A 15448-nucleotide genomic window follows, 5' to 3' on the forward strand; every position below is an offset into this window, starting at 1 on the left:
ATTGCAGCACAATGACAACCACTAGGCAAATTACCAAGCTCATAGAGTAAGTGGCTACCATGCAATGGATGGAAGGGGGAGTGTACAAGGCATCAATTTAAGAATGTAACAAATCACAACTAAGAATATAATGATGATTCAAACTGAAGTCACGATGATAACCACCGGGCTTGCATTCAGAGCCTATTCAGATTAAGTAGAGTGAGCAACTAATTACTAGTCACAAAGCCTTGATTTGGTGACCTAGCCATCGGGAATGGAGCCATCTAGTTGGCATGCACTAGATATAAGTATACAGCTTGAATTAAGTGGCATCAATCTAAAATGTGCTGATGATTCATCAAACTATAGCCACAATGACAACCACTGGGCTTGCATGCACCACGAGACTTGCATATAGAGTAAGTAGGGTGAGCATTTAATTGCTAGTCATCGAGACTTAATTTGGCATTGTGAATGAATCCACCTAGCTATCATGCATTGGGTGCATGATTGATTGATTTATTGATTAAAGGCAACTCATGACTAATTGGACATGCCAATGGGCTTGCATGTTATTAATTCAAAGGCCACTTTGATTCTTTGAAGGCAATTGATGATTTTTTGGACATGCCAATTGATCAAATGTGACATGTTCCCTACTGGATGGTAATACTTAGACATAAGCATAAAAGAGCACCCTCATCTTCATCATCTAATACTTAAGTACAAGCATAAAAGAGCACCCTCGTAAATGCTAACTCCTTGGTTGACATCTAATGGAGTCCATAGAAAATAACTAAATGCAAGCCGTCTGCATTCATCCATGTCAACTCCTCGATCTTGAGACCAATTGAGAACTGCTACTCAACACAGAGCCTAAACACAACACAATGCAATGCAACCACTTTAAAGAAAGAAGTAGGATAGAATAGGGATGATGTTGGTATAAGGAATGTTGGTAACAACAAGTATCACCGTAAGAGTAGACATGGCAAAGAGGGGAGCAGTGGAGAAATAGAGTTCTTAATGGCAACCAAGGGAGTCGATGAGAAGTGGAAAATGGTCGATGGAGAAATAACGTTAGTGGAGAAATAGAGTTCTAGATGGCAAATAGGGGAACCGATGAGAAGTATAGAAATAGCACTTGATGCCAAAGTGGTGAAATATTCTTTTAGAGCTTCCCATGTACAAAGTTTTAATTTGTTGTCAACTCTATAGAAACTAGAGGTCAGAATTTTTTTGGGGTTAGATTCTTTTTTATAATGATATACAAAGAAGATAAAATTTAAATTGCAAGCCAACCACAATAAAATTCCAAACTTCATACTAGAAAAGACATCTATCATACAAATTTTTTGTCTATACTCTAGAATTCTCTTACTTCTATGCTAATGCTGCCTTTCACAAGTGAAGATTTAATGGTTGCTACACTTCAAATTTTGTTTTTGTCATAAGGTGATTTAAATATAGGATTCTAGACTTGACTATATTAGCTTGGTATTGTATATAAAACCTAATGGTCTCATACCCCCCTAATGGCTCTCATCTAATTCCTCCATTAGTTTGTTGATCTATATTTCCCATCTTTATTATGCATTACTCTCTACTAATTGCTCCACACACATAACATGATCCAAGGAGAAACCTGATTGAATCGGCTTTCTAAAACAAAATGGAGAAATTCAATGGATTTCTTAGGTAAAAAGATGGAGATAACCCAACTAATCTAAGGTCAAAGGGATAACTTAGAATTTTATGCAAAGTAGGAATTTGAAATCAAGTCATATATTATCCCCTCAAAGGGTCTTTCCACTAAGCTACATGAGATGTCACGCACAAAATTTGTAAAAAAGTTTTATATTTGTACCCTCATAAATAAGAGGGCAAGGGGACCATTCCCTCATAAATAGAGCGATATCCTCCTTATTCACTCTCCTCTTTACAATCCCCCCATCCCGTCCCCTTGCTTCTACTAAACCTCTCCTTCCCACCTTTCCATTCATTAATAGATTTTTGAATTCTTTTATTTGGGGGATCTATTCTATTTAGCATGGTATTAGATATAAATTGAAAACTTAATGAATTGATGTTTTCTTATGAACTTAGTAAAATTATGCTTCCACAAGTTTAAAGGACATTTTAAATGCATTTCTTCATGTCCAAGAGTAAAGTGCAGTGTTGATGATTAAGAGAAACTGATGAATGAAAGCCATATAGCACAATATTATGAGACATTACAAAGTACTTAGAATTTGGGATAATGGTTGTAGTAATAATAGGAAAATTGATGTATGATATCTCACTACACGAATCCCTTCTTGTTATTGACCACTTGGATAGAAAGTACCATTTGAGGTTTGATATCTCCATCATGTATGATTTTCTTTATGTTGAGATACCATGGAAGTTAGTACATTTTGGGTACATCTGCATCTAGGTACATTTTCATGAGGAAAGTAGTCCAAGAGCCACAATAAAAGCACAATATCATTGCTAATTGAATGCCATTCAATAGAGATCATGTCGTTATGAAATATATGAATGGTGGCTTGAAAAATATATAAGCCCTACGGATTGTTAGGTTAACTATGTCAACATCCATATCTTGTAAAATAAATTGCATCATCTATCATGCAGAGGAATCGGCAACACCCTTTTAGCATAACCTATAATGTGAAATCAAGATATAGGCTGACTTTTCCTTGGAAAAAGGCTATTGTTACCGAATGGATTTCTCTTTTACCTTGATGAGATGGACTACAAGGAGAAAGCCACACGTGTTAACTTGATTAAGAAACATGCATTAAAAATACTTGATCATTTGGGCAAGAAGCTAGACTAATCTTGGTGACGATTGCTAATTAAAAAAGCTAGGCTTAAAAAGACAAGATTTTTAAAAGGCAAGTAAGTATTCCATGAACTTTTGACTCAAATCATGTAACATTTTGTCACGAATGGGATGGACAAAAACTCTAGGAAATCACATCATCCTATTAGTGTTTCTTACATGATATATAATAAAGTCAAAGTGCCATGATTTGTAGATCTAAAACCTAATTAAGACATATCAAAGAAGAAGAATGTCAATATTCAGCTAATGATTTCCAACTATGTAAAATTGTACCTAAGAAAGAATGCTTGAACCCACAAATTTTGATTAAAATTTAACAAATGGAAGCTTCCCTAATAGAGTAGTGGCATAAAAGGCACTTTTTCTCAAGTCACTTGTACTATTGCAACAGTAGATCCACATTGGAACTTCAACCCTTGGTTTTCTGTGTGGCTTTATATTATTCGAAAAGGAATTTTAGAGAGTTTACAAAAGTGGAACTTGTCCTATATAAAGGCTTTATGTGGTAGATTATGTTGTCCTTACAAATTCTCTTGCCATCATGAGTCACACTTTGCATTATAATTATTTTCCTTAAAGCTTTCACACAAAGAAAAGATTCAATTTCAAAGAGGCAACATTGGATAGAATGATTGCTTGTGTAAGGTGAAGATGATGATAGTGGCTAGGTGTTTGGAATCATGATGGTTACAGAAAGTAAAAGTGGGATATCACTAGGGAAAGGGTAATACAATTTGTATAGGAAGGCTTTTGCGTATTTTTTGCAATATACTATAACTTTCTAAGGAAGGGGGGTGACAACAAACAACATATATATAACAGAGATGGACATATCAAGGTTGGTGAAGATGAGGCTTGAATAGATGAAAGATGTGATGTTGAGATCAGACTTAAATTATTTTAATGCTTTGGCATTGACTTACAAAAAAGTAGAAAAGAAGACTCTTTCACACCATACTCCTTACTTCCTCTTGCTTCAAGTGATGTCCTTTCCTTAGGATCGTTAGGGTCCATGCTAAGGATCATGAGACTTCATTGGTCCCATGCCAAGTAGCTTTCACGTAAAGTGAATGCTTTTCTTAGATGTTTATGGTTTCGTTTGGACGATCAAATTTCTTACAAGACAAACTACACATCATATGCCAATTTCTTACAAGGTAGGCTACACATCATATGCAAAATAAAGTGCACTCTCCTACATATGAGATTGTGGAATTTTGAAAAAAATTCATACTAGGTGAGAGTTAATACTTTGTGATTGAAAAAAAAGGCATATTTGATTTTTTAGCTGCTCCGTATTAGTTGCAAAACTTCGTATTAGCTCTTCACCTTGATGTTCCATCCAGACATCTTTTTCTTACAGCTTGATTGGATTCTTCTCCCTCATAAAGTAATGTTCAGTACTCCTCTTATAAGGCATGGTAAAGTGTTTAGAAAGGATTATATGAAAGTGTTCATATGGGGTAGTAAGTTTGGTAATCCACATCTGGGGCGGTAATTTTATCAACATATAAGCTCATTAATGGAAGACAAAATTTGATTTGGGGGACTTGCGGGCCATTTACGAACAGGAGGGATTTTAACAGCAGTTACATATATATTATGCTATGTTGTGTGGTACGAGGGGACTTTTAAATTCAAAATTACTACCTGTGTATGTCCGGACGTGACGTAAACAATTATGCCAATGTCAAATATAGGAGTATTTTAAATGTGTGCTTGCTCACATGTGTTATATGCTTTTTTACAAAGTGACCACAATGGGATCACTGTCTATAATGGATAGTAAGTCATGGTGATCGCCCCGAGATCAATGTTTATATGGGATAGTTAGTCATGGTGATCACCCTGGGATCAATGTTTTTATAGAGTTTATATAGATAGTTAGTCATTGGTGATCAAGCTGGGATCGCCTCGAGATCAATGTTTATATGGGATAGCTAGTCATGCTGATCAGCCTGGGATCAATGTTTTAATAGAGTGATCGCCCTCAAATCAATGTTTATAAGGGATAGTAAGTCATCGTTATGAAAAAATGCATTTATCATGAAGAATGTGCTTTGGATTGCCAAATTATTTGATGTTGGTCATTGAGTGCCTATAAGGCTATGTATGTGTCTTTGATTACTATACTAGCTACACTTGGGAGAGCAATTTTTTTAAAATATGAATGTACAAATGAGAAAGGGCATCTCAAGCCTTGAATGTATGGGAGAAAAGCAAACATGCAAAGTGGCAAATGTAGTCTCTTCTACTGAGAAAGTCCTTATGCTAAAACATAATTGAGGAACCATAACTAACTCATAAGATGCGGTGTGGATTAATAATTGGTCTTCTTATGTTCCTTTCTTGTCTCTTCATACTTGTCAATACGGCTTATTCCAACCAACCATATAAGTGGCTCCCAACAAAGGGAACAATCCAACTTCTTTTGCAAAGCGAGGGCCGTTCACCACTTACCCCCCATATGGAAGATTTTTGGGATTGTTTGACAATGAGCCCCATATGGGAAGTGCGACCTTACTCATGGGCTTTTAGTGATTCTCATAAGGTCCAAGTGTAGTTCGTTTTGCAAACACCGTAACACAAAATCAAGTTTCCATGCATGTGACATATAATGCACTCTACATCTAGAGAGGTAAGATTGAAACACCCTAGCCATACGAAACTTTCCTCCTCTTTTAGGCAAACTAGTGGCATACTAGAGTAAGCATGGGGAGGAGTCTATCTCAAATAATTGGCACCGACATTTCGAGTGTGCATCTTGGCCTACTCAAACCTAAACGCATCCATGGACGTGATTGAGTAACGTGTGCTCGTACTTATAGCTTTGCCTAAACCCACCCATGGACGTACACTTATAGCTTTGCTTTTGCTAAGATTGTGAAGCCTATCACTTATATATTGAATATAGATATGGAGAAATTTTCTACGGTTGTGAACCTCGAGGGCTGCTTAGCAGAGTCTGTGCACGTGCGTATACAGGATAGTGTGATGACAGTGTGTGTGCACTTTGGAGTCGTGTACCGAGTACTCTGACTCGTTCTGTATTTTTGAGACACATGCTCACTGCCAATGTTGAACACACAATATGTGTCTGTGTAGTAGTATACACAGTGTGTGCAGTGTGCACTGTGTGTGTATATGTTGGGCGGTGTTGTCTCGATTGTAGAGCGTATCTAAGGGACCTTTTGGGGGGATGCAACCACGTTGGCTTTGAACGAATCTGCAGTGTTGGACTCTTGGAGCAAGCACCATTATCTTTGTCTTCTTTGTCTCCATCTTGCTGCACCTTCCCCCCCATCTTCCTCCCTCTTCTTCTACTGTCAGATCTCACAGGCCCACTTCTACTGTCATCGCCATTTCCACAAATACCCATCAGTGATCACCTTACTATTTCTCTAAAATTCCCTCACTCTCACCCTTTCCACAAACACCCATCACCTTGTAGACTGGAGTATTCTCTATTACTCAGTCTCTCACAGGTAGTAGCTTGCTAGTATCATCAATGCCTCCATTTCTACCTCCATTTCTGAGAACACCCATCACCTTAGTCATGGCTACCTCCATTCTATAAACACCCATCACCTTAGTATCCTTCACAGGATCTTCTACTGGTTCTCTGTTGAAGTTAAAAGAGCTCTGTGTGTGTGTGTGTGATCTTATCCCCAATTGCACAACACTCACCCATCCCAATCCCCCAACAGCCACCCACGTTCATACATGCTTTTCACTCTCCTTCACACACACACACACACACTCTCTCTTTCCTTTTCATAACATGTGAGCCACCCCATCAGTTTCAGCAACAACCAATCACTTCCCACCCCAATTCACGCAACATCCCTCATTATTCTGTAACCTTGTACTCCTCCGACTTTCGTATTTACTTTCCAACTCAGCTCAGTGTTCGTGCACTTCTCAGCTACTCTTCTTCACCCTTCCGGAATATATTCCTTCTCTCTTACACGTTCACATCTCTGTAAGCATTCAAAAAAGCAACCATCAGCTCCATGTTCTTGAGTGACTCCTGGCTCCATTTTAAATTGCCCAAGACTCACAGAGCTTCAGAATTGATACTGCCACTCCTTCTCAATCCCCTCCTCAGCAGGTGAGTGAAGTACCATCACTTCCATATTTTCCACCCATCTAATCATCCTTCATAGCTTGAAGACCAGCATTCACACCCACACCCTCTCTGTTCAGAATATCAGCGTTCAGGAACAGCCATCAGCTCACACACCTGCTCCCGCACACTCTCAATGCCCCCAGATTCAGGCAATGCAGTAAAAACAAGACTCAGCTTGGAGGTCTGCTCGGAGATACGATCCTCATAGTCTCAATTCCCTGACCAATTAAGCACCAATTACCTCCACGTTCTTCATCAGGTCTCATCCAGCTTGTCACTCTACAAGATATTGATATTCATAATGCAACGTGCTGCCCTTTCACTTTTGCACAAACCTTTGACTTTTCACCACCACTGTTTCACCTTCCACAAAGACAATGACCCTGTTCTATCACTAGCCCACGAGACAATGACGCTTGTCTTGCAGAATCACCGCTGTGCAGCACCAGCACTAGCCAGCCACTGCCATGATCCATCCCCTCTCTGTCTCTCTCCCCCCCTCTCTGTCTCTCTCCCCCACTCTCTTTTCATTTTTTCTAGGTTGCGTCTCCCCATTGCCTTCCTCTTGCCACCCCATTGCTTGCATCACTGCCTCTCCTTTGATTCCCTCCTCCCATGGCCACCCACGCTCGGAATTCTGGACTCTTGTCTAGCCTCTTCCCCGAGTCCCCCTCCATTTCAACCGACTTCCAGAAGGATAAGCCCGAGTCTCGAGCTGACTTATCTTATACTGATGGCGAGATCTCTAGTTTCGTCGGTCGAGCAGCAGACAGAAGTCCCATTTTTCGGGATTGTGTCTCCAATGGTTTCTCTTCAGATGCCCAGCTAAAATACCTGCATTCGGATAAGGGCATGCTCCTGGATACATCCGCAAGCAGGAGCTGTGGAGAAATTATCGTGGGCTCAATGACTGAAAGCATCGACGGTGTGCTTGATATCACCATTCATCATGCAAGGGACATTCACAATATCTGCATTTACGGTAATCAGGACGTGTACGCCAAGTTCTCTATCACGCACACTCAAGACACGGTGTATCCTACACAGCCTGTTAGAGGGGGAGGGAAGAATCCCGTCTTCAATCAAAGCTTGCAAATTCTTATATCTCGGCCAGATGCTGTGCTGAAGTGTGAAATTTGGATGATGAGCTGTGCTCGAACGTATCTCGAGGATCAGCTGCTGGGGTTTGTCCTTGTGCCGCTTGCCGATCTAGTTGGGAAGGGGAAACATACTCAAGATTATACATTGAGCTCTACCGACCTTTTCCACTCACCTGCTGGAACAGTGTGCCTCTCCCTCGTGTTCTACAGTCATCACGCTGCAGTGGAAGCACCGCTCTCTACTTCTCACAGATCTCCGGACCTGATGGACAGTGGACACCAAAGCGTGGCTCCTATGGATTATAACAACGTAGAATTTCCCGATTTGCAAGTGGCATCCGAAAACCAACAATTGGTTTCGGTGTACCTCAAAATGGTTTCAGGCGACATAGAATGTCCTCGGAGAAATCTGGGACATGATGGTACAAGAATGGCTGATCAGCAGAAAGAGTTTTCAGGGGGTTCCTTTCTACATCTGGGTTCCTCTCCCATGGGGGAAGTTGACTGCGAGATGGCGCTGAATACTGGAGAAGAAAGGTCGGAAGAAGGCACCCCATTTTCCAGTAACGCCCTGGCATCTTCATCTGATGACACGAACCTGTCAGTCGTCGAAGCTCCATCTTCAAGCCCTTCTGTAAACACGGTGACTATCTCAACAACTACCGACGAGGGAAGCTCGGTAGTGGGTCTAGAACCCAACTCTGCAAGATCTGTGGAACTGCCCACATCTGGTGCACATTTTTTTGGGACTAATTCTCAAGCCACACCAAGTCCTGGGAGTGTGTGTTCAGGTGCTGGCCATTCTTCCTCTGATGATAAGGTCAATGGTAATTCAGATGGTCAAGAAAGCAGTGGCTCTTTCACTACTCCTCTTGTGAGCATTTCGATGGAACCAGAAGAACCTGTGGTACAACAGCAAATTGTTGACATGTATATGAAAAGCATGCAGCAATTTACAGAATCCTTGGCTAAGATGAAGCTACCGTTGGATTTAGATGGAGGACAGGGTCGTGTAGAGCTCAAGAATAGCGCTCCAGCAGAGAAAAAAGATACAACAGAGCCAGGGAAAAAGGATGGTCACAGGGTCTTTTATGGCAGCAGAGCATTCTTTTGAGCTTGTTGGTGCTAGTTTTAGAGAGAGGTCACTCTTTTAAAGCGTATAGTATCCATAGACAGAGCTTCCTCGAGAATCTTTAGAGTGGTGAGGATTCTTTTAAGCTGGAAGATTGCCAAAGAGGGTGGTCTAACGGTCCAAGGAAAGAAGAAACCATGATAAAAACATGTATACCTCTTGCCACTTGGCAAGTGTAGGTTCTTATTGGTTGTGTTTTAATCGAACAAGTTGATTATCTTTTATGGTGCTTAAAGGATTATCTTTTGAGGTGCCTAAGGTGTTTTGCTGCAGTGATGCTGAGAAAGCAACTTTTTCTTTTGGCAAACTCCATCAGAAAGGGTGAATGCACCATGCCAGTCATGGAGTGTTTCTTTCCATGCGTCAAGGCTCATGCTAGCAACGTCTGTGAATAGTCTAAAGATCTTTTGCACACCAAAATGTGCAAGTACTTCAAACTTTATCCAAATGCTATTAGCAGTGGCTAAACTGCTTCTTTTAGATTTAGAAATTTCACCGTTAATTTATCCTGATTCAGTGTCTAGTGTCTTTAGAAGGTTGTGATAGGCCCATTGAGTTTATCGTTATCTTCTGTGAGGCGTTTGAAACAGCTTTGTTCACATGTGCTGGTGGTAGGATTTATCACGTTAAGAAGCATTCATACAACATATGAAATCAGGAGGCAGTAAAACGCAGGTTGAGGAGGTAGTGATGGCATACAGGACATAAATGGAGATCACATCAGCCACAACATATCACCCATGCCAGTGTTCATCCACCCATAAGGATATATCAAGATGGAAAACATAAATATGAAATTTATGAATGTCCTTGACAAATACAATATCTCTGTTTGGTCTCCTTGTTTTTGAACTCCTGAAATGTTCTGAGGCATTTGTATGCTTAAAACATTCAATACCTTGTCGAATAGAATTTCAAGCAAGTTGCTCAGTTTGGAACTCTATCATAGACAAGATAGTTTGTGAAGTGTGATAAAGTTTGAACATGGTCCATGCATGATATATGTTGCACAAGCTCATGTGAGGAAAGCCATGACCTGAATGTTTCCCCTATATACAAAGTTAATGTTTCTAATGTGCTTTGAAGCTTTTGAGCTGATGGGCTTAGCTGTTGGACTGATTTGCTGACGTGGGGCAGGCCTTCCCTGTGCCCTTGTTAGAAAGGTGACTTGCAGCAGGATCTGCCAGGCCATTGAGCTAAAGGCTGCATTTTCCTGAGAGACACAAGGAGGAAATCTGATTAAAATCAAGCCAGTGGACTTGGGTTCACTGATTTGCTAAAAACAAAGTCGAATGTCACCTATGTTATTGTATGGGACCCAGCCTGGTTAAAACTTTCTTATGCTTGTAGACAGTGATGAGACACAAAAGATGACCTGCACGTTGCATGATTGAAAGAGAGGGCAGCATCCTTCAAGACCTGTAAGATATGGGAGGTCCAAAACTCCTGAAAATACTCCACTTGTGAGAGTGGTGCACGTGCGGAAGCGTGAGAGAGAGAGAGAGAGAGAGAGAGAGAGAGAGAGAGAGAGAATAGGCAATAGCAACTGTATTATCCAGATCAGGGATGCAACCCCAAGCCAAGGGTTGAACAAAGTGAGAGAGGAAATGCGCTGTATGAGACTACAATGAGTGGTGGAGGAGGGGGGCTTATCTCCAGCCTGGTAGTCTGGCCAAAGGGACCGACCAGCTGGTTGGCCCTAACCTGACCCAAAGGTCGGCTGAGCCCGACCCGAGCAGGGTCGGTTTTGGTCAGGTTAACCCAACCAGTCAGGTTGGGTAACCTGACCAGGTGGGGAGCCCAAGCTGGGCCCCTACCCGGCCCTGCCAGCTTGCCTTGTCCAGGCCCTAACCTAAACTATTCCTACGCCTTACTCCGGGCGGGCACACCCACAAAGAAGCCCTTGCTCACTATGAGATGCCATACTCCAATACCCTCTTTGCAGCTCATGGTGAGCACAATAATCTGAAGAAGCAAGCCGATGAAGATGCAACCATGGACCCTCTAGCAGTGCACCTACTGGATTCACCTCGGAGAGAGCACCAAATAGACTAGATCCTCCAACCATAATGGCACCTTAAACAGCAGATGAGATGTCCTGAGCTTAGATTTCCCATGCCAGTCTGCACTGAGTTCCCAGTGGGATGTAATGATCTGTGGTACCCACCATGACCTGTATCCTCCAGTGAACACATCACAAACGGGAACCTCAAACAACAAACACCAGTACACACGATATTCATTGTCTCTGCGACCTCAAGCATTTAACCTGGAACTCATCTGGTCCATAGCTCCACAGACCTGCTTTGCCTGTCAGACTTTCAAATGATTGGGGCCGCTGTCGAGCCACATGCCCTCTCTGGCTGTGACCCATGTGCGGACCTGGAACTAGTGTTAGAAGGCTGGGTAGTCTCGAGACCCTGGGCAAGAACTACCTTGGAACCACTAGACTGAGTGGAAGATGTATCTTACGCGAATCCTAGTCCTTAGATTTCTTCTTGGACCAACAATCCTTGGCCGGATGCCCTCTCTTTCCGGAAGCATAGCACTTGCTTCGCTTTTTCTTATGCACTGTTGCAAGTGCTTCACCTCTACCTGGAATGATCCTGAGCTTCCTGGGAGACAAGAACTGATTCCTCATCAAGGAGAGAAAGCTTAGATCATCACAAGTCCAGCTGACGTGATGTGACCTAGCACCTTGGGCAACCAACCATGTGGTAATCCAGAGGAAGCTTGGTGAGTATGAGTGACGCCAACTGACTCGTAGTGAGGGCAACACCCATGGCTTGCAACTGATCAGGGAGAATCATGGCCTACATCAAGAATGGTTGCATGGAACTCCTATGGGGAACTCCAGATTGTACAACTGTCCCTACAAGGTGACAGCACACATCACCGAATCTCTGGCATAGAGGTCCTCTAGTGTAGACCGTATCTCAGATGCACTCTTAGCCGGAGAAATATGCTTTGTGATGGTCGTGACCAAAGCTGAATGTGCCTTTGGATCCCGATCCTCCCAATCCTTGAGCTCCTCCTGAAAATCATCCTCCCAGGCAGCATCCCAGTTGATGGAGCTCTTAGGCTTTTGTTCATAGCCCTGAACAAGCTCCCGCAAACCCTTATGGATGAACCATATCTTCCTATTGAGCTTCCAAAGGGCATAATTTGTGCCGTCAAGCTCGTACTCCTTGTACATGGGGTTCCATGCAGCTATTCCAAAACCTCGTACTCCTGTTGATCCTAGCAACTAAAAGCAGCTCACTTGGATCTATATGATCTTGGACAAGGCATAGGTGATGGTTTTATCCATGTGTGATGCAATAAGGGTGGGTGGGACATGAGCTGAAACAATACCCCGCACCTCCGTGCTGCAGACCCCTTTCCTGTCTAGACTGTGTGCTGGCTGCTCAGGCCACCTGAAGGACTTTTGGCCGGCCACGGACTGCCCTGAACTCCTGCTGCAAGTTGCCATGGACAAACAGCCCCGAAATGCTGCCTCAAGACACTGGTGCTGGCTGCGTCTAACAGCGTCATACAGACAGGCCGCCTCAGGGACAAGTGGCCGACCCTTTATGTGCTGTCTACTGCACAGACTGATCACACTTAAACAGCTGCCTCAGGTCGTCCACTGTGTGCAGCATTAGTGAACGAGCAGCCTCAGATCTATGTGGCAATGCCTTAGATTTGCATCAACTCAGCCCTCTCTTGGTCCCTCATCACCAATGGCGAATGCTACCATGTGAGAGTGGTGCACATGCGGAAGCATGAAAGAGAGAGAGAAGACAAACACAGAGAATAGGCAATAGCAACTGTATTATCCAGATCAGGGATGCAACCCCAAGCCAAGGAGCTGAACAAAGTGAGAAGAGGAATGCTCCAAAGAGTGCCCTTGAGACCACAATAAGTGGTGGAGAAGGGGGCCTTATATAACCCCTAGCCAGCCTGGTGGGCTGCCAAAGAGTGGTCGGCCCTAACCTGACCCAAGCAGGGTTGGGGTTGGTCAAGTTAACCCGACCAGTCATGTCAGGTAACCCGACCAGATGGGGAGCCCAAACTAGGCTCCTATCCATCACCTTCTATATAAAATGTTACACCCTTCTCTTGGTTCGTTCCTAATCACAAGTAATCACGGGCGTTGGCAACTAGTTTATCCACCCAGCCAAACTCTCAAGGAAGGATTCGTCTCGTTACGTATCTATTTTTTCGTTATTCTTTTCTCATCCTTATCCTTGAGACCCCAATCTCCCTAGATAGTTCTTGGCCACATGTCACATTTTAGGCCCTTACTTAGATGCATCCTTTTTCACCCCTCTCTTGGAGTTCCCTTTTAAAACAATTGCCCCTTGGCAATTTACACATTAGATGCACCTAGGCCCTAGCCCTATTAGAACTATCTAGTCAATGCCATTCCGCCCTCACCTAGGACCTTGGCAGTTACTTCTCTTGACCATTTAATTACGCACATTAATTATTACAAAAGTTGGTCATCTAAGAGAAAATGCCCACCGATCTATCCGAGGTCATGCTATCTCGGCTAGAGCATAACATTCCTTCCCTCTTCAAGCATCAGCGTCCTCGATGATGAAATCTGGGAATGCTCTCCGCAACTGGTATACGGATTCCCAGGTAGCTTCCGATAGAGGCTGACCATGCCATGCAACCAACACCGTGGGTATCTTCCGATTTCGTATTTGCATTGTTCCTCGGTCCAGGATTCTTGTTGGTTTGCGCCTTGCAATATCCTCTATCTCCTGAAACAAAACCACACCTTCGATTAGTGAGTCACCTGTATGCAAAAATTTCTTTAAGCGTGAAACATGAAAAACCGGGTGCACCTTACACCCCTGTGGCAATTCTAATTTATAGGCTACACTGCCTATTCTTTTCAGAATTAACCACGGCCCACAGTATCGAGGTGATAACTTAGCACACTCTCCTGAAGTCAACGACTTCGAGTGCGAAGGAATTCTGAGAAAAACTTTTTCTCCTTCTTCAAATACTCTTATAGACCGATTTTCATCCGCATACACCTTGGCTCTATCCATAGCCTGGCGGATGTTAGCTCTCGCAAGTGCTAGCATCTCCCGCATCTGAACTACAAAGTTCGCGGCACTAGGCACTTTCTGAGGTACTCCAACTATAGTCGGATTGGCTGGCCTATAACCATAGTTCAGTTCAAACGGACTGAACCCAGTAGATGAATGTTTTCTATCATTGTAGGCAAACTCCAACAATGGTAACCACTTGTCCCATGTATGTTGCCTCAATGACACATATGCTCTCAGCATATCCTCTAAAGTCTGGTTGACTCTCTCCGTCTGACCATCCATCTCAGGATGATCCCCACTACTCATTCCTAACTCAGTCCTCAGTGTCTCGAATACCGCTGTCCAAAAGTGACCGGTAAACCTGACATCTCTGTCTGACACTATGGATCTAGGCAATCCATGCAGACGAAATATATGTCTAATAAATAAATCCGCTACTTGCGGGGCACTAATAGACTCTCTAGTCGGAATGAAGTGAGCCATCTTGGTTAGACGATCAACCACCACAAGGATAGAATTATACCCACCTTGTGTTGCAGGTAACCCTACAATGAAGTCCATGGAAATGCTCTCCCACTTACTTAGTGGTATTTCCAAGGGCTGTAAAAGTCCGGGTGGCTTCACCCGCTCGGCCTTACTTACCTGACACGAGAAACACCGTGTCACATATTCATGAATATGCTTTTTCATCTTTGGCCAAAAGAAATCTCGCTTCACGAGATCATATGTCTTCTCGACACCTGGATGTCCCGCACACGGGCTATCATGGCATTGTCGAATGACTCTCTGCCTGAGATCATTCTGACCAGGTACTACAACCTTGCCATTTCTAACTAGCATACCATCCCTTATGGTATATCTTGCATAAGTTTGGCCTTTTCTGGATGCCAGGTCATCCATTTCATTTTCCCCGGGTTTTAACACATGAGCCTTAAGCCATAAGCTCTGGACAAACTCGTCCACCTTCTGAGTTTCTCTGATCTCGGTCATTAGAGCACTCTCTAATACCGTGAAACTCAGATTGTGCATAATGCGAGACAACGCATCAGCTACCTTATTATCTTTTCCTCTTCGGTACCGAATCGTTAAATTAAACTCCAGCATGAGCTCTGCCCACCTAGCTTGGCGGCCCCTCAAGTCAGGCTGTTTACAAAAATGTTTCAGAGTATCATGATCTACATCCACATAAAACTCTGAACCATACAG

At 42.9% G+C, this 15448-nt stretch overlaps 1 protein-coding gene across 1 annotated transcript; it reads left to right on the forward strand.

The window, feature by feature from the left end:
• Positions 1 to 7410: 7410 nt before the first annotated feature.
• LOC147894310 (uncharacterized) lies at positions 7411 to 9622 on the forward strand. The gene has a single exon (XM_087385176.1). It carries the CDS (start codon positions 7578 to 7580, stop codon positions 9174 to 9176), a length of 1599 nt encoding a protein of 532 aa, XP_087241302.1. The 5' UTR covers positions 7411 to 7577; the 3' UTR covers positions 9177 to 9622.
• The last annotated feature ends 5826 nt before the right edge of the window (positions 9623 to 15448 follow it).

The sequence above is a fragment of the Dipteris shenzhenensis genome, chromosome 14 (genome assembly GCF_047967505.1).
Source record: "Dipteris shenzhenensis isolate YYH24624 ecotype China chromosome 14, Dip_SZ_1.0, whole genome shotgun sequence".
Classification (NCBI taxonomy): domain Eukaryota; kingdom Viridiplantae; phylum Streptophyta; class Polypodiopsida; order Gleicheniales; family Dipteridaceae; genus Dipteris; species Dipteris shenzhenensis.